General features: G+C 50.9%; 1 protein-coding gene across 7 annotated transcripts in view; it reads right to left on the reverse strand.

Annotated features, from left to right (window-relative positions):
* Positions 1-11,518: 11,518 nt before the first annotated feature.
* The window catches only part of PBX3 (PBX homeobox 3), a 104,371-nt gene continuing 88,298 nt past the window's right edge, over positions 11,519-27,591 (reverse strand). For 5 of the 7 annotated variants that reach the window (XM_064676504.1, XM_064676505.1, XM_064676502.1 and 2 more), the window contains exons 5-10: positions 26,982-27,172; positions 25,025-25,160; positions 18,533-18,698; positions 17,165-17,277; positions 16,238-16,327; positions 11,519-13,079 (exon numbers count right to left, since the gene is read on the reverse strand). In XM_064676504.1, coding sequence (XP_064532574.1) covers positions 12,987-13,079; positions 16,238-16,327; positions 17,165-17,277; positions 18,533-18,698; positions 25,025-25,160; positions 26,982-27,172 — 789 coding nt within the window. In that variant the 3' untranslated portion in view covers positions 11,519-12,986. Of the gene's footprint in view, positions 13,080-16,187; positions 16,328-17,164; positions 17,278-18,532; positions 18,699-25,024; positions 25,161-26,981; positions 27,173-27,591 lie in introns of all 7 variants that reach the window. The other 2 variants (XM_064676501.1, XM_064676508.1) reach the window with 2 other exon arrangements.

Genomic DNA, 27,591 nt, shown 5'->3' on the forward strand with positions numbered 1-27,591 from the left:
TTTGAGAGAGAAAGCAAGAGAGCTGCCTGACATATTCCAAGATACCTCACGATTGCTTCTCTTAAGGAGATGTCATTCAGATTTCCCTGAACTAGCCTTTAAATTACAGTTCTATAAATAGATTGGGCACTGGTAGTATTTACAGGGTGAGCATCAGGTGAAAAACTCCAGCGGCTGCGGCGGCTGCTCCTCTCACCTTGTGCCTGCCCCGCTGGAGGTTAACTCTGATTTCCATGTTAATGCCGCCTCCATCCCAATGGCTGCCATTCGTCAAATTAACATTCATTTCAACAACCCAAAAGTGAGAGCTTTTAAACATTAATTCACAACTATGAGCTCTTCTCAGCACATTATTATGTTACTGTGATGAAACAAACTGCCTATGGAAAGATATAGATCCTGCTGGAAATGCTGGCACTGGGGAGGGGAGAGGAGCCCGGCACGGAGGCAGCGCTGACACGGGCGAGGGCAGCTGTGCCCACACACCAGGGCTGGCAGGGCTGGGAGCACACAGAGCCAGGAGCCCTCAGAGCTGCTGCCCACGGGATCTGCTGGAGCAGGATGTCCCCAAGAGCCGCTCTGGGCAGGTCAGGGCTGCGTGTCCCGCCCGGGTCTCTGTGGAGTGTGGGGCCTTGGAGCCCACACCCAGACTGGAAGTGCCAGCTTACCTCACTTGACTACTCTCTCTCCTTCCTGCGTGGCATTCCCAGGAAGTGGTTTTCTGGGAACCCACTCCTGCTGCTACGCCAGCACAAGCATTTCCGAGGCGAAAGATTATCATCTGAAAGATTTAAATCAGTGCTATTTTGAGTCTGCAATTATTCCAGCTCTCACCATGACTGATCAATGTGCTGTCTCTGATTAACAAGACAAATTAGGGGAAGGGCATTCCTACGCTGTTGCCTGAGGAGGGCTGTGCCACCACATCCCGGGCATGCCTGCACAGGGGGGCAGACAAAGGCAGGACATGGTGCCAGCACCCAACAGCCCTTGGGACATCCTTGGCATGGGAGCTGTGCTGCTCCCTGTGCACGTGCTCCTCTCTCCTGCCAGGGCAGTGAAGCCCCAGGCGTCACCACTGCCCTTCTGCCACAGCACTTCCAAAACCTGCCGTGTCCAAGGGCACAGATGGTCCCTGCAGCCTGAGACCCCAGCAGCCCCTGCTTGGAGCACACAGCAGATGCAGTGAGAAATGCTGGACATGAGGGAAACCTGCCACCCTTCTGCTGTGAGCACCAACAGCCCCTCACAGCCCATGCAGAGGCCACTGGGTGCTGCAGGCAGAGCCCTGTCCCCTCCCACACATCAGACACCGTGTGGACAATGCTGTCCTCAGGGGCCAGGGCTGCCCTCCCTCCCACCAGCACACCCTGCACCCCTCCCACTCCCTCATCCCTCCCATCCTGTTGTCCAGAGTCTGGCTTGAGTTTTAATGGAGTTAAGGGATGAGCTGAACTGGTGTGGCTCTTTCTCAGCATCCATGTCCAGCAGCATGTGCCAGTGGCACAGCAGGACAGGATTTCCTCTCACCTCTCAGAAAGAGAAGGACCAGAGGGGTCCCCTGTGCCCGAGAGACCCCCTGGTGCCAGGGGGGCAGAGGACAGGAGCCCAGAGCTGCCCTGGGCAAGGCGAGTGCACCAGAGCTCCGTGTCACGCGGGACCAGGAGCACCCATCCCACATCTGGTCTCCTGGTTTTCCTGAGGGTTTATCTCCCCAAACAAGCACAGACAGATACCTACAACTCAACTACATCTGGAATAATCCTCGGCTCCAGAGCTGTAATTCAATCAAGATGTTCTGCTGACACCATAAAGCGGGGAGCGGCAGCAGCGCTGTGTGTAAATGCCAGCAGAGCCAGGGACTGAATTACAGCTGTGCTGCTGCACCAGACACGTCGTGCTCAAACACAGGGGAACAGAGTCCTCTTTGTTAAACTAATTATTTTAATACATAGAAGAAGAGGACAGAAAGGACCTGTTAAATATTTACCGTTTCAGGCCTGCTCTTGCAGGACATTTTTTCGCTGTTGTTGATATAAGCTGCTCTGTGCTGCAGTTAAACCTGCCCATAAAAAGGGAAAGGTTGGAAGTGTGTGTGACATATTTCAGAGGGACAGGGTGACTCTGGGGGCTGGTAATGGAGCCCACAGCCTTTCACCTCTGGAGCACTGGTTTGAATCCAAACACTGTTTACATCTGGAGGTGGTTTGGCAGCATCCCTGTGATGAGCTGGGCTGTTCTCTGCCCTCATGACCAAGCGCTGTCATGGGGAAAAGATCCCCCCCAGCACAGTGCCTGGTCATCCCACTGGAGGGGTCAAGAGGGCAGGGGAAGGGGTTTGAGCTCTCCCTGCTGCCTTTGGGAGGCCCAGGACAAGCACAGCCCCTCGCTCAGGGGTGTCCCACTGCTGCATCCCACAGGGACAGGAGAGCTCCTGATGCCCTGAGAACCAGCAAGTCCTGACACCAGACTGGCCATCTCAGGAGCAGCCAAGTGGTTGTGGCAGGGTGGCAGCTCTGGGGGGCACTGGCATTCCCACCCCACAGGAGCCCCGTGTCCTACCAGTGCGGGCCAGTGCCTGACCAGGGTCCTCATCCCTGGAGGAGAGTTTGGGAAGTCCATTGCCATGGAAATAGCTCTGTTTGCTGCAGGAAGATGATGCAGTTCAGGCACTGCCACCCCAGCGAGGGCACTGCTGGCCAGAGGGAGACACAGCACCCAAACACCCAGGGGAGGAAGAGGGATTCATCCACCCAGTCTGGCACTGGCAGCACACGGCTCCTGCTGCTCAGGCAGAGGCTGCAGCGCTGGAAGCTCCTGCAGGTTGGAATTACAGACCTGCAGGAGAGCTGTGGCAATGTCTGAAAGCACCAGGGATGTGTCATCACCTGCCTGGCAGCAGAAAGCAGGAACCCCCAGCACCTGAGGCCCCCCAGGCTGGGAGCAGGTCCCTTGAGACCATGTCTGGAGCTCACCTGTGTTAGAACTCTGAACTTCCTGAGCAGCCACCTCAGGCAGGTGGGCACAGGGGGGCACAGGGGGGCACAGGGGGGCACAGGGGGGCACAGGGGGGCACAGGGGGGCCCGGGATCGTGTCCCACCGGCGGTGGTGGCACTGCAGCCTCTTGGTGACATCTCCTGGTGGCTGACCCTGTCCAGAGAGAATAATGGAAAGCATCTGCCTCCAATGGTGCTGCCAGCTCTGGCTGCCCTCTGTGCCCAGCCCAGGCTGGGAGAAGGCTCCATCCTTGCCCCAAAGGGGAGGGAGCTCATCCAGCCGTGCCCAGGGCAGGGATCCTCTGAGGAGAAGCTCAGATTCTGTAGGACTCAGCAAAAACTCTGGGAAGAACTCAAATATGCAGCAAGCACTGATTTTCCATGTGGATGCATTGCCATTAGCCCTGCCCATTAATTAGAATAATGCTAATTGTTATTATAATGATGATTACAGAGACTACTTCATATTTACTGAAGTTGGAAATATCTAAACCAAACCCTTGCACAAGCCACCTGCTTTTATCAAAGCCATTAATGTCTGAGATAACATTTTTAAATGCCAAATTTTCTGAGAAAACGTATATTTATACCAAGAAAATTAAATTTCAGCTTAAGGTTCTTATTATAAATAAAAGAAAATAAGTCAATAAAACAATAAATATTTAACTGAATGAAGCAGAAATTATATCCAATTATATTTTCTTTAAAACCCAATTTATCTGCCAATATTTTCTTTAAATGCTCATGTTACTTTTTCACTTACTAACAATAAATGCCTGGATGCATTTCAAAGTGGTGCCTTTTCTATTATTTCATTTCCTGGAGTCCTCGGCTTGAAAGGACATTAATAGCACACTATAAATAAAAAAAAAAGTTACTTAAGGATTTACAGCTGAGGATTTCTATGGAAACAAACCGGAGAGGGGAGTTTGCATCAGGTTGGGGGCGGGGGATGGAAACAAAGAGCTGAAAACGGGAACCAAAGTTCAGCTGCCATATGGCAGCCCCGGGGCTCCCCCCGCCCGGCTCCGTGTGCGGGGTCAGCAGGGCGGGGGGACCGGGCTGAGCACCCCCCGTGGGCACCGGGGCTGCCCCGGCACAGGGACAGCAGCGGCAGGGACGGGGCGGGGGAAGCTGCTGCCGGAGCCCCTGCCTGGGTCCGGGATGGGATCGCAGGAAAGTTGCAGAGACGGCTCCACATGCCAGGGCAACGCGGGACACTGGGACACCCTGGGACACTGGGACACCCTGGGACACCGGGAGGCCTTAAGCTTGGGGTGTCTCCTTTGCCCCAGCTGCCCCTGTCCTGCACTCACCCACACTTGGAGCATCTGAGCATCATCGGCCACGAGGAACAGCTCCATCACCAGCTCTCACAATGGGAAGCAGATTTCCAAGTGAGAGGGACCAAAATGACTTGCACAACATAGGAAACAATTCAACAATCAAAAAATCTTTCACTACTTAATAGGATTTTATAAATTGAATTATCTCTGTAAGCGCTGACAGTCCGAGCTGATCAATCAATTAAGGGATGCCAGGCTGCAGCCTGCAGACCCACTCGGTGGGAGGGAGCTGCTGCTGGGGCACCTGGCCCCTTTTGTGTCCCCCTGAGACCCCCGTGGAGGCAGGGCCGTGCCAGAGCCTCCCCCTGCCATGGCAGGGGTCCCACAGGACAGCCCCACTCAGTCAGGGAGCCCCAGCCTTACAGTCAGGGCCACACCTGGGACATGGGCCAAATCCAGCTCCATGTTTGTGGAGCCAGAGAGCCTTGGGAACGGGCAGAGCCCTGGGTGCCCTCTCTGTTACGGCCCTTTTGGTGACTCCCATTTAGGCTCCTGCAATTTGCCTCTCCCAGGGAGTGCCCGCTGACAGGGCAGGTGCAGCTGGTTATTGATGGCCTGTGGGGCCAGGTGTTCGCAGACGAGAGGTTAGTTTATTAATCCATTGGGAGACCTTATGAAAAACAAATTCAGGTAAACAACATATTTTTCTTGACTGTTTTTCAAGATTTAAGGCAGGGATCCTGTTCTCAGAGTCTCTTTGACGCATTTCCATTGCACTCTGCTATTACATTCTTCAAAAAAGAGAGATTGCTTCTCGTGCCACGTTCTGGGAGAGAGAAACCTAATTGAATCTGCAGCCCATGTGGCTGGACAGCATCTCCTTCCCAGTTATGGATGGGCTGGAGAGTCACTGAAACACACAGGCAGGCCTGTTGGAAAGGCAATTTTTTGGTGGACACCTGCAGTTCTGTGCTGTGATCCCTCCTGTCCCGGCCATCCTGGTGCCTGCAGAGCTCAGCCTTCCCCTGCCACAGCCATTCCCTCTGCACCACGAGCAGGTTTTGTTGCAGCTCTTTGCCCGGCCAAGGGTGGGGGGGAAGGTGGTTTCCAAGTGAAGCCTCCTGTGTGCCCCCTCCAGCAAGGAGCTGGGGTTGCTGGGGTCTCTTGGGGGTGGCACGGACACTTCCCAGCCCCTGCACTCCAGGGTGTTCAGCAGCACCTCCCAGCCCTCTCAAGACTGCCCCAGATTTGGCAGGGCAAAGCCCCCAGTCTGGAGCTCACCACAGAGCCCACCAGGAGGAACCAGTTCCCAGGTTGCTGCTCTGAGGCCAGTGGGGGCAAGGTGGGGGCTAATTTGAGGAGGAATTGGACACAGAGTACTGAGCACTGTACACAGCTTCATTTAACCTCTGAGCATGGTGCTCAGGAGAGAGAAATCCCTGTGCCCCGTGTATGACCATTGCAACTTGATTAAGCACTGAACTTTAATTAATTGACTGGCTTGGAGTAATAAGCTCCACCAATTTGCTTTGCCCAATAAAGAGGTGAATACTTAATTCACATAAACTGTCAGGTGTGAGGGCCACTGTCACATGAAGTGCCCCTCACCACCACCCCACCACGGACCAGACGAGGAGCAGACACAGGAGCTGCCCGGACCCCCCAGCCCTGCTCTCCAACACGTGTCCTGGACCCCTCCACGTGAACCCGGACCCCTGGCCGGAGCCCCTGCACTGCTGGGGTACTCAGGCACCTGCCACAGGGACTTGCCTCTGCCCCACTGGGGACTGGGGACCCTCGGGGCCCCCCCACCCCGCTCTGGCCACCACCCAGCCATGGGCAGAGCGACAGGGCAGGGGTGTTCCACCAGTCCCAGGGGACACCCCACTCCTGAGCTTTCCCCACAGCAGCTGGGGACGCCTTCCAAAGGTCAGCTCCCCATCCCCTGCCATTAAAGGTTCTGAGGTGAATCCCCCTGGCCCAGCCTGTGCTGCAGAGCCAGGAAGGACTGCAGTGCCAGACCTGCTTCCCATCCGGAACGGGCTGAGCAGGAGGGCGAGGCCCCAGCGCACGTGCCCTGCCTGTGCTCCAGTGCCTCTCCTGCTCTTTAAATTGATTGGCACTTTCTATTTGAGGAAAAATGAGTTCTTAAAATTGAAATACTGGTTATTGTTATGGTAATACAGTGAGGCTGCGGCAGCACAGATTTTAAGATACAAAAAAGGTTAGTTTGAATCAAGCAGCTGAGAGGTGAGTCTATATAAAGTACTCAGGACTAATGAGTTCCGAGGGATCCTCGTATCGGGTCCAGACCCCTTAATGCTGCTGATTCAAGTGGTGGGTGCAGGTAATCACCAAGATAACCCGAGGCCTCTGGGATCATTACTGCTTTATCACATTTTGTATGAAATATTTTCGGCCTCATTTAGGATGTCAGCCTCCATCAAATGCTTCCTTGTGTTAAGCGTGTGACACAGCCCTACAGCACCAGAGTACCCAGAACCCTCGCTGTCCTCTCCTGGCCTGGTGCACCTGGAACCCTCATGTCCTGCTGGGAGAGGTATTTGGAGCACTCAGGACCCTCTTAGGGGGCCGCAGCGCCGAGAAGGACATTTGTGAATAATGTAAAAACAAATGTACAGAGCCCATGTTAGCAGGACATAGTGACTGATTCCCAACATCTGTTATTGCTTTCTCTCATCTGTACCTGAAATTAGCAATTTAGAGCCCATACCTTTATTTGGAAAATAATAGTACACACAGAATTATAAAAGTTTAATACACTCTCAGTAAAATGAAAAATGAGCAGTTATGATATTGTCTAACACTTTCAAATGTGTTTATTAATTCATGTTTTAAATCATAAGTTTCGTTCTGCAGGAGAGTCATACACAGCAATAAGCAAGTTTTAAAATATTAATGAATAAACAATATTTCTCTATTGAAATATAACATGCTTCTTTGAACAATGTACCAACGGTAATAAATCACAACCAGCAGAAAATTGCATTTCATATTTAATACAACTTGAACTCTGCCTTTTTATAAATGATATCTTTTTTGTTTAATTGGCGTCAGTTCAGATCTAGCAGATTGCTAATAAAATTCTGGATTTCCATATTTAATGACGCGTGCTTTTTATGCTGAATTTTACCACAAAAAATGCAGCCTTTTATTATGGGAATAGCAGCATTAATAGGTGATCTCCCACCATGGGCAACGGCCCCGTCTGCTCTCCTGAAGCCTCGTCCAGGCTGGGGTGGCCACGTGCCACATCCCTCCCAGAGGTGGCATCCCCGGAGAGCTGAGGATGCCAGGGCAGTGGGAGGAGGAGGAGAAGGGCCCCTTCCCCTCTGGGAGGGTCCCTGTCCTGGAGCTGTGCTCCTTGGGGATGCCTCTGGGTGCCCACCCGCCCCAGGAACAGGGGCTCACGTAGGCAGGGAACCAGCACACACGCCAGCACCCCCGTTAGCACCACAGAAAGGAATGAAAGTAATTGGGTTTAATTAGCCTGTGTAAACACGATCCTTAAATTTGTTGCCACATGAGGGTTTTGGCAGTCTCCAATAAATTAATCCTTTTTATTATATCAATGACAGGAAGATGATCAAATAGGCTTTGATATAGATTTTGGGATTTAGCACCTAGTAGCGCTCTGACATGCTTGAACTTCTTCCTCCTGCTGCTGCTGCTGGAGGCAAGAACGAGGCTACAAACGGCGTCTGCTTCCGAGCTGCTCCCAGGCGGAACGGGGGCTCGGAGACACACGGATGGGGACACCAGGGGAACTTTGAAGAAAAGTTTGTCTTCAGGATTTGTTGGGTAAGTTGAGTTTCCAGAGGGTCGGGTCATGCAGGGAGAGATGTGGAGGCAAGGGGAACGTGGTGATGAGGCACAGCAATTAGTGGTGCCTCTGCAGCCAGAGGCTGAGTAAAGTGAGAGCACAGCCCTGGCTCCCCTCCGTGCTGGGGCACACAGAGCCTTCATCCAGCCCCCCGTGAACATCATTCCTGCCACTGTGCCAAGCCCAGGGAAACGGGCTCTGCCGGTGCTGCAGGACACCGGGCACAGCTCTGGCACAGCTCTGGTGCCTGTGCTCTGGCACGTCACAGCTGATTTCCCAGGTACTGCCGGGACACAGCCCAGACCCGGGGCTCGGCTGGCAGCAAGGATTGTAATGCTGGCTCCATCCTTCACTCTCTCAGCTGCAGGAAGGAACCAGAGGCTTTATATTTCAGGCAAAACAAATTCGGTGGCAGACGGGCAGCCCGGGGTGCCCAGAGAACACAAGGGGCCCCACATCCCACCTGGGAAGGCCAAGAGGCTGGTTCAGCTGCTGTGCCATCCCAGGTAACCCCCTCTGCCCTGGGCATGATGGCCAGGGAGCTGCTGAGTACAAAACCTTCTCCTGCCTCTGCCACCAAGGGAAGGATCACTGGATGGGAATTCTAATCATATATTATATTACCGTGTCATATTAGACTAATAAAATCCTAATATGATACAGGAATGGGGAGCATATCATAACTCCTCTGTGGCTAATACAATGCAGGCAATAAATCACTCCAGGGCTTATCCTTAACAATTGTATCAGAGCTTTCTGTGTCACGCTGATAACTCAGTCCCTCTGATCTAATGGTTCACTTTTCTTCACAGTCCATATGGCAGTGACATTAAAGCTAATGAAATAAAATAAAATTTGCCAATCTTTGAAGAATTCCATTCTTTAAAAAGATGTATTTTATTAACACAAACTGGAAACATCTTCAGTTACTTGCAGTTACTTTTATCACATTGGAAATACATGGCATGGATATCGGCCCTGGCATGGCACACCCAGCTCGTGTGTGGCCACATCACTGCGGGATCACAGCACAGCTCAGCCTCACACACGGAGTGCCAAGGCAGCAGAGCTGCCCCCACTGCCCCAGTCCCAAGGGGTACAGATCCCACAGTGCCCCAAGGTCACAATCTCCCCAAATCTTCCCTTCCTGGGCTGAGGATCCCTTGTTGCATCCAAGGCCAGATACCCAGGGAGTCGGGTGCAGGGAGAGGAGCTCATCACCTGCTGCTCTGTTGGCACATGAAGGATTGCTGTTCTTTGGGGGGCTCTGTGGGCTGCTCCCACGGCAGGCCACAAACCTGGTGCCTTTGCCAGAATGCCAGGCCCCATGTCTCCCCGGCTGCTGGACTTCTCCTGGGCCCTCCTTCAGGACACCCCAGAGCAGTGACTGTGCTCCACCCCAAGTGTGGCAGGTCAGACAGAGCTGGGGCTGGTTCCAGAAGTGGCCAGTCGAGTGGTACCCAGGGGAGCACCGTGGGTCTCTCCTCCAGACACCCTCGTGCTTGTCCCAGTGACAGGCACCTTACTCAGGTCAGTGCCAGGCACAGGAGATGGCAATTCCTGGCTCCTGCTGCAAATCCTCCATTTGCTCCTGCCGTGCTCCACACAGGGTCTCTGGGCTGGCACCTCCCAAGGCTGGTGGGAGCCATGGCCACAGGGCTGGTGGGCTTTGTTCTTCTGGCCCCATGGCTCCGGTTGCAGGGCTCACGTGTGCCAACAGCTCAACCCTGGGGACAGGGAATAAGGCTGGTGCCGCTGAGCAGTCGCAGGATGGGAGAGCAGAGGGTCTCCTCCCCTGGCGTGAGTCGCTGTTCTGCACAAGGCTCCGATGGCCCTTCAGGGTGTAGCTACCAGGTGAAACACAATGTACCATCAGCAGCTTGATCCTAGTACTGGTGCTGGCAGTAAACCTTCCTGATGAGTGATCAGGCCTCAAGGATAAGATGTTTATTATTTGCCGTGGAACCACGTGTCTGTTCTCCAACATAAGGAAAGGCCAAATTGCACTTGTAATTCAAAGGGACCCAAAGCCTTAATGCTGTAAAGCAGCAGCTAATGATGCCCAGCGGGCGCGGGGCAGGCAAGGGCGGCCCAAAGGTTGTTGATGGCCTTCCTATGAACCTCCTCAGTGTGTGACAGGTCCTTGCCTGTGGCCAGCAGAGATGTGATCAAGATGAGGGACGTCTGAGTGTTCATTACGCTGCCTACTATGCCTCCACTGACATACTTTACATTTAAAATATAAAATACCGTTTCCATTGGGATGGAGCACAAACACTGAGTGCGTGGATTTCGGGAGCTCCATTAGCAAATGCAAATTGTTGGGTGCTTTGTCCTCAGCATGCAGAAGTCTTCAGCAGTTCACAGTCCCCACGTGCCCCAGCTCTCGTTAACTGGTGACGAAGGCTTTGCAATGCACATCTAGTTATTTACTTGTTTATTTAAATGCACCACCTGTAACAGAAGAAGCAATGTTCAATTCCAAACCTGACTGAGGCGAGTCTGCTCCACGAACAAGAGCAGCAATGGTGCACGAGAGCATGGGCTGCAGAGTCACCACAGTCCCAGCTGGAGAGCTGCTGAACAAAGGTATTTGACCAAATAACCTGATACAAGAATTGTTGATAAGAAAAGCGGAACCACAAGCTCATTGAATCATGCAAATCATCATTCGGCCACCAAAACAACACCTGAAGGCTTGAAGAGCTGAAGAGAAGGGAAGGTGAGGGCCAGTGGCTCCTCAGAGCCAGCCAAGCTGTGGCTCCAGCCCAGCAGGGCTGGCAGTGGTGAGCTCCTCCTGCCTCGCTGCACTAACCCAAGTAGTGAGTAGTTATATTTATCAAAGACCATTTGCTGCAAGTGATTAACGTTAATTTGATTTCCTGTGAGTCAATTTCCTTGAGATATGGTAAATAGGCTATTACCTGTTATTGACCTTTACTTTATTAAAAAGACTTAAAATTAGCATTTATATATATACGTCCTTCCAAAAAAGTTTTTTTAATAAAGAAAAATATTTTTATAATCACATTAGACTTGCTAGCTGAGGCTGTAGCTCCAAAGTTAATGTTAAATAAAAATGGTAATTAAGAGTGAATATGATGATGGTTTTTAAACTCATCTAAAGGCCTGACCCCTTCCTTCGCCTCCACTTGATTTGTGGCTCCTGAGCAGAGCAGGGTGGCAGGGGAGGCAGGGGCTGGTGGGTGGAAGCCTCTGCCCAGGACGTGCCTCTCCCAGGATTTCCAATGCTCTCAGGGCAAGAGGACACAAGGACCTGCTGGTGTTTAAAGAGATGCTCAGCTCCTGCTCCATGCCCAGCTCACTCTTCTGGAGGCTGACACATCTCTTCAGGCTGACTTGGACTGAGCAGGAAGAAATAACGTCAACGTTCGATCATGAAAGCAAAAAGTTTATTCATGTTTGAAACTACATATAACTACCACGAGGAAGACTTTTCAATCCAGGGTGTAATCCAGTTAGAAAGTAACACGAAACGGTTTAATACATTAGAATCACTGCCACAAATTATTTTCATGACTCAATCAGTTTCAGAATCGCATACAATACAAAAGAGAGAGAGAAAGGGCCCCTGCGACCGAGGGGGATGTACAGTACCGAATACTGAAGTCTGTATGCATTACAATTAGTTGTTGGTTTTTGCGTGGATTAGTAACAAGATGAAGAACATTCAAAATGCTTCTCAGTATTTACAACAGTTGCACTGTTTTGTGTCCAACCTAAGACCCCATGTTTCCACTTCCGCTTCTTTAGCAGTTGCCAAGGCAACCCTGATTCGTAGGAGATTACAATGTACATTACATTTCGTGGGGAAACAAAGAGTTAATTACAAGATGCAAAAAGATAAGAAAGAGACAAACTACAGCGTGAGTATCGTTCAGAGGTAGTAAGTGAGCACTCTAAGCTACAGAACATGTTGAAAGTCTATTGGTTTGTATGAGTTCGCATGAGGTAATAAAGCTGTGTTTGATTGGTGAGATGTATAAATACTCTTTTGCTACACTATGTACAACACTCCATATCACGGTGCTTTTTCCTTTCCTTTTCCTTTGTTTGTGTTTTGCTGCCAAGCAGAGGCACCAGCCCTTGGCAGGCGTGGCAGCATCCAGCTCGTACTGTAAAACCCCGGGTCGTGGCGTGCACAGAGACCAGCAGCAAGAGTCGTCATCTCCCAAGAACAACCTGCGTCCGTGTCGGGGTACAGAAAGGAGACTCGGGGTCCGGGGGGGCTTTAGCAAGAAAAGATGATCCTGGTTTCCAATCTAATTTGTAAGACAATAGATCACAACAAAAATGTGACGAATAAGGATTCTTAAACACAACCATTGTTAACCGAAATAACCGAACAGCTCTTTTTATTCCAGCTCTGTGAGAGATATGAAAAGATGAAACACAATCAAAGTCTGCGATTCCTGCCAACTTCCCATGGAAATATGCACACAGTTAAATTTGGGTGAGGCGGTTCTTTGTGTCTGCTCTTGCTACTGAGGTTAAGCTTGTCCTGTACTTTTACCCTTAAGGCCAAGTAATTGGCAACTGTTAGACCAACATCGTTAAAACTGCTGATAATAAATTATGATAAAATAGTTACAGGGCTATAAACAATGCTAAATCTTGGCCTAATTGGATAAAGTGCTTTTTAACATTGTGTGTTTTAAGTATAAATACAAATGATTATGATACCTTTAAAAAACAGATTTACCAAGTTTTCTAATAAGACAAGGTTTTACAGTAAAGCTGTAGGTGGTTGGCTACAAAAAACTCTTTCCTTTTTCTCCTGCGACTCTGAATGCGCTAATCAAGGCATCTCAGCTCAGGGAAAAAGTGTTGCTAGGAGATTAGTTAGAGGTATCCGAGTGCACACTTCCCGGCCCTTCTGTAGGGGAAGTCACAGAAGATGGAGTGGTTGCATCCTGCCAGCCTCCATTAGCCTGCAAAGGCAAAAACAAGTCAATTGATACCATTGCACATATTAATTACACCATACACTGCGAGTGTGGGGCTGGCCAGCCCGGGGGCTCGGGGAGATGCTCCGGGAAGGGGATTTTCCTGCACTCCCTCTGGCTGCAGGATCTGTGCTGGCAGCGTAAGGTGCGGGATGTGGGATGAGCAGGGAAAGCAGGAGCGTTCAGCCAGATGTTGGCTGCAATCAGGACTGTGGAATTTCTGCAGAGACCATCCGTGCTCTAATGAGGAACATCCCTTCACCAGCACTTCAGCTTTTTACCCTGAGAAGACAAGCCTGGGGCAATCCACGTTTAACCCCTGCATCTCCCCTTGCTTCCCAAAGTTCGGAATGGCCTTTCCCCGCCGGACTCTCCACAGAGCTGCCCCACCCGGCTCCCTGCACAGGCTCCCCCAGCTCCCCAGCGTGGGTCTGCGGGGCGGAAAGGGGCCCTTTGGATGGGTTTTCCATTATCTCCAGAGGCAGCCCCATTCCAGCCCTGCTCCGTGCCTGCGCCGCCGGCCCTCCCGCCTCAGACCTGCATCAGCACGAGCAGCGCTCAGGAACAAATTTGCCTTATGTCTCGGCCAATCGAGGCAATTGCTGGAATCAATGTCTGATCAGATTTTGGCTGTGGCAGACAGCTTGTCGCTACATATTTTTATGTCAGTCAAGAAGAGGGAGGCGCGGGGCTCGTGAGTTGGGGAACGCTGAGTGGAAGTGACGGGGAGGCCTCTGCAGCGCCCGCGAGAGCCCCAGAGCCCCTGGCCCTGGCAGGGAAAGGTTAGCGGGGAAATGTGCTCGTGGTGCTCCGGGACCGGGACCATCCACGGCCGGGCCAGTGCCCTGGGCCGGGGGACACCACGGGGACGTGCAGGGGGCCCCCGGCTGTCACCCCTTAAACCTCACACCCGGCCTGGCTCCACGCTAGGAACACTGTTCATCTATCACAACAAGCCAGCGCTGCACGGCTGCACCGGGGGAGAGCAGCCTCGGTAATTATCTCCTCTGCAGACGAAACAGCAAACAGAGCAGCTTTATCCTGACAAACCCTTAAGCAAAATTAACAGCAACACCAACCTGCACGACCCCAAGGCTGAACCCTCCCAACACCCCTGCGCTGCTCAGACAGACTGAACAGGCACAAAGCCTGCTCTGAATGTGGAGGCACCGCGGGTTTTTATTTTGTAAAGATACGAGAACCTACTTAGGGAAAGAAAAACTCTTGTGCAGATATGAGTCTAAAGATATTCCATCTGAAGTAAACATCATTCCTCTTTTATCCAAATTTATAAACAACAAATGTACAATATTTTTACTCAGCTTGGCAGCTGGAGGAGAGGTTGTCAGCAAGCATTCTTTTTTTCAAATAAATTAATCCTTACTCTGGTGGTTTGAGATTATGCACTGTATTATACAACAGCGCCTTATCAGGCCTCATCAGTGAAGATGGAATTCATGTCTGTAAAATGCTGCAGGCAATCACAGTTTCATATTTTATCATGTTGATAAGGATATCGCAAATTCTCTGAAGCATTTCAAAACACTTAAATGAAAAAGGAGAAATGCAACTAAAAGGCTTTTTATATGGTTTGTTGTGGGTTATTATGAGTTATTTATAAACCCAAAAAGAAAGATTTGACATTTCAAATGTAAAAGATTTGAGTATTTAATGGTACTTTTTTCCCTTTACAATTGAACATCTTCAATCACATTTTAAATCATTAATATTTACTCTCATGGCAAGTGGCAACCCAAAACGGGGGGAAAGCCTCCCCCTCCCTGTGGCTGCAGCAGTTCATCCTGGGTGTCCCCATTTCCCTTCTCCATGGGTTCCTGAGGCTGCTCAGCACCCACAGCACAATCCACAGCATCTGGGAAACACCAGGGTGAACCCCAGGATGGGGGAGAGGGTCTCTGGACAAGGAATTCTCTACAGTAATTTGAGAGTCCATTAATATGAAGGAAAACAAAGAAAAGTCACTTCTCAAGCAAATATGAAACATTAAAAAAAAATTAAAGCATTAATGGTTGCAGCTGTAACTGGGAGAAGCGAGCTGGGAATGAGGGATGAGCAGGCTCTGCCTTGGAGCCCTCGCCAAGAGGCTGCTCCCAGGGGTGTTCCAGCCTGGGCTCCCATGCCAAAGGAAGAACAGATCTCCATGTGGAGTGTTCCAGCCTGGGCTCCCATGCCAAAGGAAGAACAGATCTCCATGTGGAGTGTTCCAGCCTGGCTCCCATGCCAAAGGAAGAACAGATCTCCATGTGGAGTGTTCCAGCCTGGCTCCCATGCCAAAGGAAGAACAGATCTCCATGTGGAGTGTTCCAGCCTGGGCTCCCATGCCAAAGGAAGAACAGATCTCCGTGTGGAGTGTTCCAGCCTGGCTCCCATGCCAAAGGAAGAACAGATCTCCATGTGGAGTGTTCCAGCCTGGCTCCCATGCCAAAGGAAGAACAGATCTCCATGTGGAGTGTTCCAGCCTGGCTCCCATGCCAAAGGAAGAACAGATCTCCATGTGGAGTGTTCCAGCCTGGCTCCCATGCCAAAGGAAGAACAGATCTCCGTGTTTGTTTATCCCGTGCCTTTCGCGCAGCCTCGGGCCCAGCCCGGGCACTGTCACATCCCATCGCTCACGGCCAGCGGGAGGAATTTGGCACCTATCACCATCGAGCCCATAATCCCTCGATTTACTGGCATCTGTTTGCCAGACTTACTGCTTGCTGCCATTTGGAGTAATAGGGCCAAAGGCACTTCTCAAACACAGGAAAAATGGGCACCCTTTAAATGGCCAAAGGTGTATCCAAGCCCATCAGGGCCGGTGCTGGTGCCTGACACAGGTGGGAACAGCCCAGCAGAGTCTCTGTCCAGCTGTTGGGCCAGGGAGCCTTCCCAAGGCTGTTAACTTTTAACTCATAAGGTGAAACATATAAAAATTCAAATTGTTTATAGTCACAGCTCTGCAATTTCTCTCTTCTCACACTAACAAGCCTTACAGCAGGACCAAGAGCTGTTCTGCAGTTCATCCCCAAAGATGTGATATTAAACAACACTATTGAAAGAGCAATTAATACAGGTATTAATGACTGCATTTACCTGCCACTGCGCTTATGGCTCTCCAAACCACTGTTCCCCCGGGTACTCACATTTAAATTATGTGGACTGTACAGTGAATTTCCTCCCAAGCCATCATTGTATCCTCCCGTCTGATTGATAACATGACGCAGGGTATCCACCTTAAAGCGAGGGGAGACAGGATTCATCATTCCAAATCTATTAAAACATCATCACTTACAATAGGTAACATTTTGAATTATGTGAGCCAAAAGGGTTTAGCATCTTCTATGAAAGGCAAATTTATCAATCAAGACTGACTGGCAGAATTTCAACCAATCCACGCTCATTACAGCCCATACATCTCTGCTTCTCACACCACCAAACACAACTTCCTCCCAGCACCGTGGCCCGCAGCTCCTTCCCAAGTGTCTGCAAAGTGCTGGGAATGTTCACGCGCCTGTCTGTGCTTGCATGTATGGAGGAGATGATGGTGTGTACACAGCACAGAAACCATGGAGCCAGCCCTTCTGAAAGGACTGGAACAGTGACTGACAATCAGATGTATTGTAATAGCCCTTTCAGATGCATTCTGACATTTAAACAAATAAATAAATAGATGAATGAATTGATAAATAAAAGTTTGTCCGATAAATGAAAGAAAGGTGGGTTGTTTTTGTTTTGAAAAAAGGGGGCAGAAGGGGAAAGAAAGGAAAAAAAGAAAGAAACTTTCACTGGATTTACAGTGTCCATGGAAGTCAGACGCACCCAATCCCATTCCATGAGCTCAAGCCAGAGCCGAATGCATTCACAAAGCTTAAAATTTCAATCAGAAAAAAATCACTCTTTCCTTTATATTTGTGAAATTCAGTGCCAGGGTAAGAATAGGCCACATCCAGAAATATGCAGCCTCCTCTCTGCAGCGAGGCCCAGACCAGTTAATAGAGCCAGAGTAAGGTGGAATTTTTAGCCCAAACCCTACCCTGCCAGAAAGGCCCTGCTGGGGGCATTTCTCCTACCTGTGACTGCACATTGGCTCCGACTTGGGACCCCTGGTAAGAATCCCCATTCAGACTCTGCATGTTCATGAACATGTCCCCAGAATTTGGGAGGTTAAAAGAACCAGAAGAACCTGGAAAGGAAAGAGTTAGGTAGCTGAATAACAGAGAGCTGCAAAAACATAACCCCAGGACCTGAGGGCAAGGGAAGGAGAAGCAGTAGGAGAAGAGAGGACAGGCAGGGCTCAGCAGAGGGGGAGCGCGGCCGCGGGGCCCTCGCAGCGGCTCGTCCCACGGGGCTGCCCCAGCTCTCAGCCCTGCAGGAGCACCATGCTGGGCAAGCCTGGCAGCCCCAGCAGCCCAGGGCAGCTCTTCCCTCTGGAACAGCCCCCTGCAGCCCAGGGCAGCTCTTCCCTCTGGAACAGCCGCCTGCACAACAGTAAGTTCCCATCCTGGAGCTTTCCCCCACTGGATCACTCCATCGTGAGGTGCCATCGCCAAACACTCATTTTGAGCCTGTGCTTTGTGTCTCCTTCCAAAGGAAATGGCTGGCAGTTCCCAATTATCCAGTTTATTACCGTCAGAGGAGGAACCTTTTTCTTACTTCCTTTTGGTTAAAGTCTTTTTTTCCCCATGGATCTCCATCCCCTTTAAAAGTTGTTTATAGCTAAGTTGCAGCAAAACTCGACTGCAAGTAGTGTCAGACACATCTGTGCTTGTGGCAACCTTTGCCCCTGGAGCCCCAGGAGGCGACTCCTCCCTCACAAATTCCCTGGCTAATGCAGTGCTCAGACTTGCAAAATGTCATCAAAACACCAGCGAGATGATGCTTAAATACTGCAGCAGAACATGTGGCAGAGCAACTCCAAAATAAAGTTGCATCCTTAGATTTCTATTTATAACATCCACTCCACTTCAAGCAATTCAGAGTTTAAACTCTAATTAGCGCATGCTAAAATATTCCTCTATTTTGTTCTTATCTTGACAATAAATTTAACAGTTCTACAAAACCAGACTTGGAGCTCTGCCCTATTTTATGTTCTTTTCAGTGAATGAGAAAAAGCTTAAAATATCTACAGAAACAAAGAAGGTGCCAGAAGCCTGAGCCAGGCAGCCGTTCCCACTGTGGGAATTACAGGGGCCCCACTCCGCTCTCCTGCACGACTGTGGGAGCTCTGCTGTGGAACTCCTGGGGCCACCCACGGCAGTGCTCGGCCCCTGTGGTCCAGCCTGGAGGTCCTTGGGCTTGGCACCACTCCCTGTGCCACAGTTAGGGCTGCTGAGGAGCTGCATCCTCCTCATCCCAACTGAGCCCACTAGGGCTCCATTGGGGGCCCTCAGTGACAGACGGCCCTTTGGGATGCTCAAACACATCAGATGGGTACGTACCAGAATTTGGTGTGGTGGGGGAGTTGGTCTGGTTGTTCTGGACAGCCGCGGCCACGGCGTGCGCTGCGGTCACAGCCGTCTTTGCTGCGTAGAGATTGGCTTCTTCCTGGAACTTCCCAATGTTCTTCTTGTACCTGATTCTCTTATTGCCAAACCAGTTGGACACCTGCAGTGGAGAGAGGTGGGAAGGGTGAGGGACACGAAGCGCTTGACTTGGAAGAGCAGGATGTTTTCGAGATGTCATGTTTGGACCAGCAAACGTGTGCCCCAGACCCCAACCTGTATCTGCTCAGCACTAACCCAGGATGAGTTAAACACCACTACGGATGTGAGCAACATCTGGCTCCACTGCTCTGTTGGCAAACTGAGGCACAATGGGTGACTCTGACAACAACACGTATCCTGGAGCTTGCCACTGAGCACACCATTGTCTCCTACTACCATGGGCCATTTGTCAACAAAACTGTTGCAAGACCCCAAAAGCTGCTCATGGAGGACCAAGGTCTGGTTCAGTGAGGGCGAGCAGGCAGCGAGAGCAATTGTTCTTTATTTTTGGGCTGGAACAACCTTGGCAGCCCACTCACAGAATCGTGTTTGGTTGGCTGAAAATGAAAGGGATCATATAAATCAATAATGGCTGAAAAGTCACTTTGTCATGTCCCTTTGAAGATGCTGTACTGAAGCCAAGCTGGCTCCCGGGGCACCGGCTATTAACCCACGCAGGGGTCACGGCTGGAGCCGCTCAGGAAAGTTTGCACAATCTTGCTCAGGGGCTTTGTTTAACTTCAGCTGCTGTAACAGAGCACCTAAATAACAAACGCAGTTTGGAACACGGACAACAGCCATCATGGCAGAGACACAAAACAACTGCAACAATCCAGCAGTAAAGGGGAAGGGACCAGTAACAGCCCCACAATTATCACCCAGCTGCAGGGCATGGCAGGGGCTGAGGTCCTGTCCCAGTGCCCAGTACAGGACCCTGCTGAGGCAGGAGGCAAATCCTTCTGTATTTGATGCAGCGCAGCTTTTGTTTAACCACAATTAATGGAAAGCCTCTAGCTTTTGCTGGTAGCACAGAAGGCACCTTATACATCCTCCTCCCCAGATAATACTCCACTGTATTCTATATATTGCACTTAATATCACCTTGTCAGTCACAGAAGCAATAATACATTAATGAAACCCAGCAAATAATTATTGTGTACAATCAGATTATGCTTTATTAACAGTATCATAATTGAGGAATCTCTGCACATCAACCGTATTGTCCACGGATATGTGCAAGACCCCTCTGTTTATGCACGCCCCTGGACCAATCAAACAACAGCCATCACTAATAAAGGTTTATTTAATTCTCACAGTAAAATTTTAATATCACCAGCAGCCTGGGGAAGCCTCAATGCGCGGATTTGCTTGACATCAGATCGTTTTCATTCTGCTAGTCCCAATACTTCTTAATCTTTAATATCAAGGCAATTAAAATTAATGGCCACTCATCCAGAGCCACTGTGGGCAGTGTTTCCTTGACATCAATTGTTTGATGGGATTACCTAGAGGTTAAACTAACAAGCAAGGTTTAATTGGAAGCAATGAGAGGAGCAGCGCTCGTACGTTATGTTTAACCCGCACACCACAGCCACAGGAATATCCACAAATGTTCAACTCTTCCTGAGCAAAGCACACCCTGTGCTGCAGCAGAGCACAGCATGGGGGCTGCTGGAGGAGCCACAGCTCCCGGGGGCAGCTGCAGTCACCACCCCACTCCCTCTGCCCAAGGACTCTCCGTGCTCCCAGGACACAGGTCGGTGCAGGGCCCGGCCTGGGGACACGCGGGGACATGCAGGGCTGTGGCCACAGCCGGGCTGACACGGGCAGCTGGACCCGGCCAGGAGGGCTGGGGCACTGCTCCCGTGGGCTGTGCCAGGCAGGATTTAGGATCCCTGCCCAACTGGAGCACACCTTGCCCTGCTTGTGCCACTGGCACCCCAGGGATGACCAGATGCAGCTGCTGGACCCCCGTCAGCCCCGGGACCCGGCTCCTCGCCCGGTCCTACGCTCACCCTAAACATGGAAGTCCTCTCCATCACAAGCTGCCTCACAACACATTTTTCATTAAAACAAAGTATCTCTTCACATAAAAAAAACAATGAACATCTTTCTCCTCCTGATCATTGAAGGCCAATTAATTAATTGGGCTTAATTGTATATTACATTTCAAACAATACTGTTGCACTTATTTATCATGTTAATTGCAATGTTAAATAAAAAGACAATAAATTATTACTGAAATCATCAAGATGCCTAATGTGGGATTTGGGATGGGGCAGGCCTGCCTTGTGTCTCCACAGTGGCTGATTTCCTGGGATAAATCAGTGCTCATTCTGCAAAGATGCAGCTGACACAAGATCATTGCTGTTGGAATTAGGGAACTACAGATTCACGGATCACAGAAATCTTTCCATTGTGTTTCCATGTTTGTAGCACACAGTTTACGTTCCACACCTAAAAAATGGCACAAACCAGAAAATGCTGAAAATCAGTCTGGCACAGTTATGGTTCATGATCTAAACTCAAGAATTTTTACCTCTAGAACTATTTCATTATGCTGCAGGTTTTTTTCCCTTGCTTCCCACATGAAGTCCAGGGGTAAGAGCCCCTCTATCCATGGCTCTCCCTGTCAACCTGCTCACAGAAACAGACTCGGAAGCAGCAGGGACCAGAGGGGTGCTGGAAACCAGCTCCTGCATCCTTTCTTTGAAAGAATGTTAAAAATATTCCCTTGTCAACCACATCCTTCTTTTGTTTGAAGCAGTGAAAGATGTTATTGCTGTACTCCACCGCCACGCTCTCAGCACTGGCTGTGCCCTCTCTCCAGCCCCTGTGATGGACTGATGGTCGTTCACAACACCCTGAAAGAGGCTCATCTGCAAAAGTAAAAAACATCAGCCTGGCAGCCATGGTAGGGGAGAACAGATGACACAGTTTATCTCCCTCCAACATGTGCTGATGGGGTAGCTCTAAATTACAGCAATGTTCACTGCTAAGGACACTTTTTCCCCCAGAATTACCTTTTCCATATTCTTAAAAATGAAATTGTGTGAGTTGTCTGAACAGTTTGTCTTTATGCTTTTCTTAAAAAGCCTTCTTTACATATTATTTTAAACACCAATATCAAAACTGAAACCATTGATCTCCCATCTGCAACGAAACGGTTCTGGGAGACAATTTTCTCTGCAGCTCGGTAAAGTGCCATGGCAGCAAGATTTCCAGTGAGCAACTTAATCTGGGGGGAGGATGACCCAAAACACTCACTAATTAAGTGTCTGAGGGAGAAAATGTTCTGCCCCCAGCACTTACAAGGCACTGACAGTACAAGAGAAAAACACCCCGGATCATGTCTAGGAGAGGCTACGGAGGAGCCTGGCTCAGCCAGGGAAGGGACAAAGTCTCTTCATCAAAGCCGAGCCACCAGCCCAAGGAGTTTGGGAAGCCACCCATTAACATTATTTATTTCTTCCAGCTCTTTGCTCCTTCAGGGCATTCGCAGCATGGGAGGTAAATGGGACACAGTGCCAGACACAGCAAGGTCCGAGGGGCGCTTGGTCAAGGCCGGAAAGACACACGCTTAGAGACTTTCCAGGAAAGCCCTGAGGAAGGTGTAGCTCAGTCACTCACTTGGATGCCATTGCTTTCCCCTGCGAGGCTGCTCCTGCCAGGCTTTCAATGACTGCTCAATTCCCTGAGTCCTGGACTGCATCTTCCTACTTCTGCTGCCAGCCACCAGAGCAGCGTGTGCGGGGCTGCTCCACAGTGCCTGCTCACAGCTTTTCTGCTACATGGCCTCAAAAATAGATACCCTTTTCAGTACAAGGAAAGACAACTCCAGCCCAGTTTGACCTAGAAAATACCAACTAACCCTGCAGTACCCCCATGAGGCTTTTGGAAGTGCCTTTGGAAATCAAAGATTTGGATATCCACGGTATTCATGTTCTCTAGCTTTGACAGCAGATCCATCAGGAACTCAAGCAACCAGCTGATCATAGGCACTCCCTCTCTCTCACAAATGCTCCTCTCCCATTAGATGATACATGGCCCCATTTCCAGGCTTTCCCATATCATCCTGAGGTTTTCCAAGCCATTTTTAACACCTTGCCAGAGTGAAGCTCTAGCCCTTGCCAAGGCCCCAGCCCTGTGTCCCTGGTGCCCTTGCTCCAGGCTGGCAATGTCACCCAGCAAGGCTGAGGATGCTGGACACGGCGTACGGAGCACACAGTGCAGCTCCTCCCATCGCTCACTCAGGCTTCCTAATGGATTCAAGAAACAACTAATTCATGCCTGTATCAAATATTAAAGAGACAAACCTATATTCCTGTCACAGGCTCTCTGCCACTGCCGTGTTGTTGGACCATCTGCCTGCCTTTTACTTCATTCTACAGCATATACATTAAATCTTATCAAACAATCAATTAAGAAAGAAATCAGATCTATTAGCACTAGAAGCAATCAGTTATGGCATCTCAAATGTTCCATCTCATTTCCTTTAGTCACTTCAGCCTTATCTAGATCTGGTTTTTTATCTGTCCACTTGGTGGGATCACTAACCCCTTCCCTGCCAGGCCCAACTCACTGCTGGGTGTGCAGGGAACAGCTCCTCAGCAGGTCTGGTGGGCTCTTTCCCATGTCATCTCCCCCAGTTACATTTTACCAAAGCTGAAGAACTTTTGGTTCCTTCAAGTTGGTGTTGATGGTGTGGCCTCTCCTAATTACACGGCAGGCTGCCTCAGATCACATGGAAGATTTCTGGACACCACTTACTGAAGGAATTGCCACAAACCATCTCATGGCAAGGACTGAAACCAGCAGCAAAACGTAGGGCTGCAGCCCACAGTGTCCTGGCACTCGTGCTCTCGTGCTGTTTGGCTGGTTCCAGGCATCCCCAGCAGCCACAGGGATGCCTGAGGGCGTGGGAGAGCAGCCCAGCGGCCCCCACAGCTGCCCTGCACCCACCAGGGCTGCACTGACCTGTGTGATGCTAACAGTGATGAAGGAGCAATGTGGGAGGGAACAAGTTGCATGCTGAATTTCCCTCAAAAAATTCCTGCCCATCACCACAGCCATTTGTAAATGGACTGGGAGAAACTGTCCCCATCTCCATCCTGTACCTTCCCCTGGCACCAGGCATTTCTCACCCTGCTTGGAGAGTGGTATGTGCTGTGTGCCGAGGAACAGGCAAGGAGAGAGGAGGGCACACACGTGTCCTGAGGCAGTTCTGCCAATGTTGGTACTGTGGGTGCATCCAAAGTCAAGTAGTTCCAAATCTGGGAGAGCTGGGCAGCCTTTCATTTGAAAGACTTCAATAAAGTGCCTGAATTTTTCATGCATTCAATGGAGAGCTATAAAGTAAATCTCAACTCAGGTCTTAATTATAAAGCTAAAGGTTGCATTGCTAATAATGCCAATAGTGCAGCCTGTGATCATTAATAGTTAACATATGTGCCGCAGGCACCGCTCCTCTCAAGGACCTGAAATATTGATAAGGGAGCTGAGGGAGCAGGGAGGAGCCAGCACACAGGCCCTCACAACAGGGAGGGGGTGGCTGGAAAACTTGGAAACTGCCAAGGCACTTCTTTGCTACCCAAGTTCAACCTTCCCCGAGCTGTATGAGCCAGATTTGTGTGGGAGTAATTGGGGTTTCTATCATACAGGCCACAAGAAATACAGAGTGTTTTGCTTTTGAAGCTGCCTGGTGAGGGAAGGCTCGATGGTGTCACTGGCCTAAGCACCACTGCGAGACATCAGTCCAAGCTCTGTGTGTACTTCGGCCCACACAGAAAGCAGCTGCAGCCAACGATGGTGCTCCTGACTGGGGAGATGCTGGTTTTCTTGCACTAACTTCATAGGAACAACTGTTACATGTGGTAAAAAGAGCAAATCTGCCTAATGCCGTTTTGCTACACAGAAGCCACTCTTCAGCTTAGCAAGAGGCTGAATTTCTGGCTGGCTTAGAAAAATAACTTTAAGCAATCAAAGAAATTCTGATCTATAAAGACAGATTTTACATTTGTCAGTAAACTGCCTTCCCCTGAAACCATGGTCAGCTGTAACAAATTCAGAGCAGAGCCAGGCTCAGCCAGGAACTGCACTGCTGCACAGAGAGAAAGCTGACATGAAGTAGGGTGCTGACCTTGTTGCCTTTTTATTTTTATCTTCCTCTCTGTACACACACCTTTGTGCCCCAGCAGAGCCCCAGCCACCGTGGCACAATGGCTGCAGAGCTCAGCCACGTCCATCACCCTGCAAACCTCATCACAGGCAACACACAAATCTGAAGGGATGACAGAGGTGCTTTGGGCAGGACCTGCTCTGTACTGCTTGGCTCCACTGGAACCACCTCCCAGAGCCTGGAGAGAGGTGGCAGCATCACAAGGGGAGCTGGGAGGTTGACACACTGTGGGGTGCAGGAGGCCAGGACCTGCTCCCCTCGCTGCTCACCTGCGATACCGTGATGCTGCATTTCTTTGCCAGCTCTTCTTTGGCTTCTTCACTGGGGTAGGGGTTACTGAGGTGGGAGTAAAAATACTCATTCAAGATTTCTGTGGCTTGTTTACTGAAGTTACGCCTTTTCCGTCTGAAACGAGAAAAGAAAACCCCCAGTTGTTCCTCCAGATGCCAGCAGGTCCCTGTCAGGGTTGGATGGGGGGCAGTGGCCCTCGTGTCTCTCGCCTGTGGTGCAGCACACAGAAACACAGCAAAACTGTCCCAGCACCCACCCTCAGCCACCCCAACACCACGGGAGGGAGCACAGGCTGCAATGGCATGTCCTGCACCCAGCTCTGTGGGTCTGGACTCTGCCTCTGGCTTCACACCTCTGACTCTCCCAGAGTTCATCCCATGAGGGCACAGGCCACATTCACGTGTCGTGGCAGCAGAGGTGAGGCAGATGCTGAGCCGGCAGCCTGCCTGCGGCTCCTCCACAGCCAGGTACGCAGCCCAGCCCAAAGCTCCCGGCTGCTGAGCCCCTCTGTGCCAGCAGCAGCCTGACAGACCTCTTCCCCCTCCTTCCCTTCAGCACAGGTCAGCTGAGGCTCCTGCCCAGCTCCCTGGGGTGAGCACAGTGGAACAGGACAGGGTGGCTGTGCTGCCATGTCCTCACGTAGCCCTCCCTGAGCTAATTGGCTTTCAACACCAAGTGGATTTCAGGGCTTTGTGAGGGAGACCCATCTGTGCCCTGTCCTGCCGAGGGCTGTGTGGGGCCTGGGCTCTGGCCCCACGTGGGACAGGCACCAAGATGTGCCACCTGGTCAGAACAGGAGCCTTGCAGAGCACACTGGCACATGCTCCAGCCGCCGGGAGCCACCCACCAGTGACACGGTGGCAGCTGGCACAGGTTACAGTGCAGCGCCTGCACAGCTGCAGTGCCATCCCTCCATGCTGATGGCTGCTCTCCTTTTAGCAGAACATCCTCTGGAAAGCTCCAGTTAAACATTTCCTTGGAGCTCCTTCCCCCAGGGCTGTTGCAATCACTGCTGGCGCCCCAGGCCAGCCGGCAGCCGAGCGCAATCCCCAGCGCGCTCTTGCAGAGTATCACGATGCTGCTAACTGCACTGTATCCTGGAGCAGGCAGGCTCCCTCCCTAGAGCTATGTTTATCTCATTACTGTGCTTCCGCTCATTTTGCCTTATTTACCTTTCTCCTTTTTAAAGAAATCACTTTAAAATGTGCATCTGCAGGCTCTACCTTCGCGTTCCTGGAGCTCTCCACAGACATCTCCTCCAACTGCCTGCAATTACCCTGATTTCCCACACCTGCCAGTGACCTCCTTGTTAATAACATTATTTTGCTCTTGTTTAGCTCCTCACAGCTTTCAGGTGTGAAGCGTGAGCTGTTGGAGGAGGGAGGCTCCGCATGGCGCCTGCTGCTCCTCCCCGTTCCGCCCGGCTCCGCTCCCACTCTGCCCAGCTCTGCCCAGCTCTGCCCAGCTCTGCCCAGCTCTGCCAGCTGCCAGGGCCCTGCTCTGCCGACAGAAGGCCTACAAAGGGAATGGGGTTGGGGATCAATATCCCACCTAGGCCTCCAAACAAATCTGACTGTTCCTATAAACCCCCCTCCTAATCCCTGTGTGCCGGCCTCCCGGCAGCCTGTAGAGCAAGCAGCCCACCTGGCTGTGGGGACTAGCTCCAAGCTCTGGCAGCAATGTGGGTGTCTGAGGGAGGGAAAACAAGTCCAGTCTTTGCACTAAAATATTTAGAAAAGACATCACTGTTTCTGAAACCTCTGTACAGGCTTCTCTGCTTTCACAGCAGCTCCGGGTGAAGGACAAGGGCCCTGGGCTTTGCTGGGACAGAGCAGCCTCTCCCACCCATCTCTGCACCACCAGGCTCTCCCGGGCTGCCCAGAAATTATCTCTTCCCCCCCCCAAAAGAGGCAGGGACAATTGCCTCTGCCTTACCTGGCATCGAGGAACCTTGATCTTAAAATCATTACTGCTTCACAAGTGCTTTGTTTGAGCTGCATCTGGATGGAGCTGAATTTTCGATGAATGATGCCCACCATCCTTTCAATCTCCTTGGGAGAAATGGGACGTGTCCGGCTCTGTTCTCTGAGGAGGTTCATCACATGTGTGGTAAATTCATTACATGCCTGTGGAGGAAGAAGAGACTCAGACATGGGTTTGTGCTGTTCCACAAGGACATAAGCTCTGCCCCAGCTGTTGGGGGAAAGGCAGCACTGGGAACTGAGGGACGCTTGTGTGGCTCATCCCTCTGCATGTGTGTGGCCACGGGAGCAGATCCCACACACCCTGTCCAGGAGACACAGGGCCATCCTGGAGCAGCCAGGGGAGCCAAGTGACCGTGGCACTGCTCCTTCCTGCCATGCTCATCCTTTTCCACATCCCCACGTCCCAGTGGAGAGGAGTGGTTGGATCGGCGCCTGTACCAGCTGCGAGCAGGAGCAGGATCTGAGGGGAGGTGTGAGCATACCCGGGCGAAGCCTGGGCAGGGCAGCCCCGAGCCCCATGCCCTCGCAGCACTGAGGAACCCAAGACCTTTCTGAGGCAC

This window comes from Pseudopipra pipra, chromosome 20, assembly GCF_036250125.1.
Source record: "Pseudopipra pipra isolate bDixPip1 chromosome 20, bDixPip1.hap1, whole genome shotgun sequence".
Classification (NCBI taxonomy): domain Eukaryota; kingdom Metazoa; phylum Chordata; class Aves; order Passeriformes; family Pipridae; genus Pseudopipra; species Pseudopipra pipra.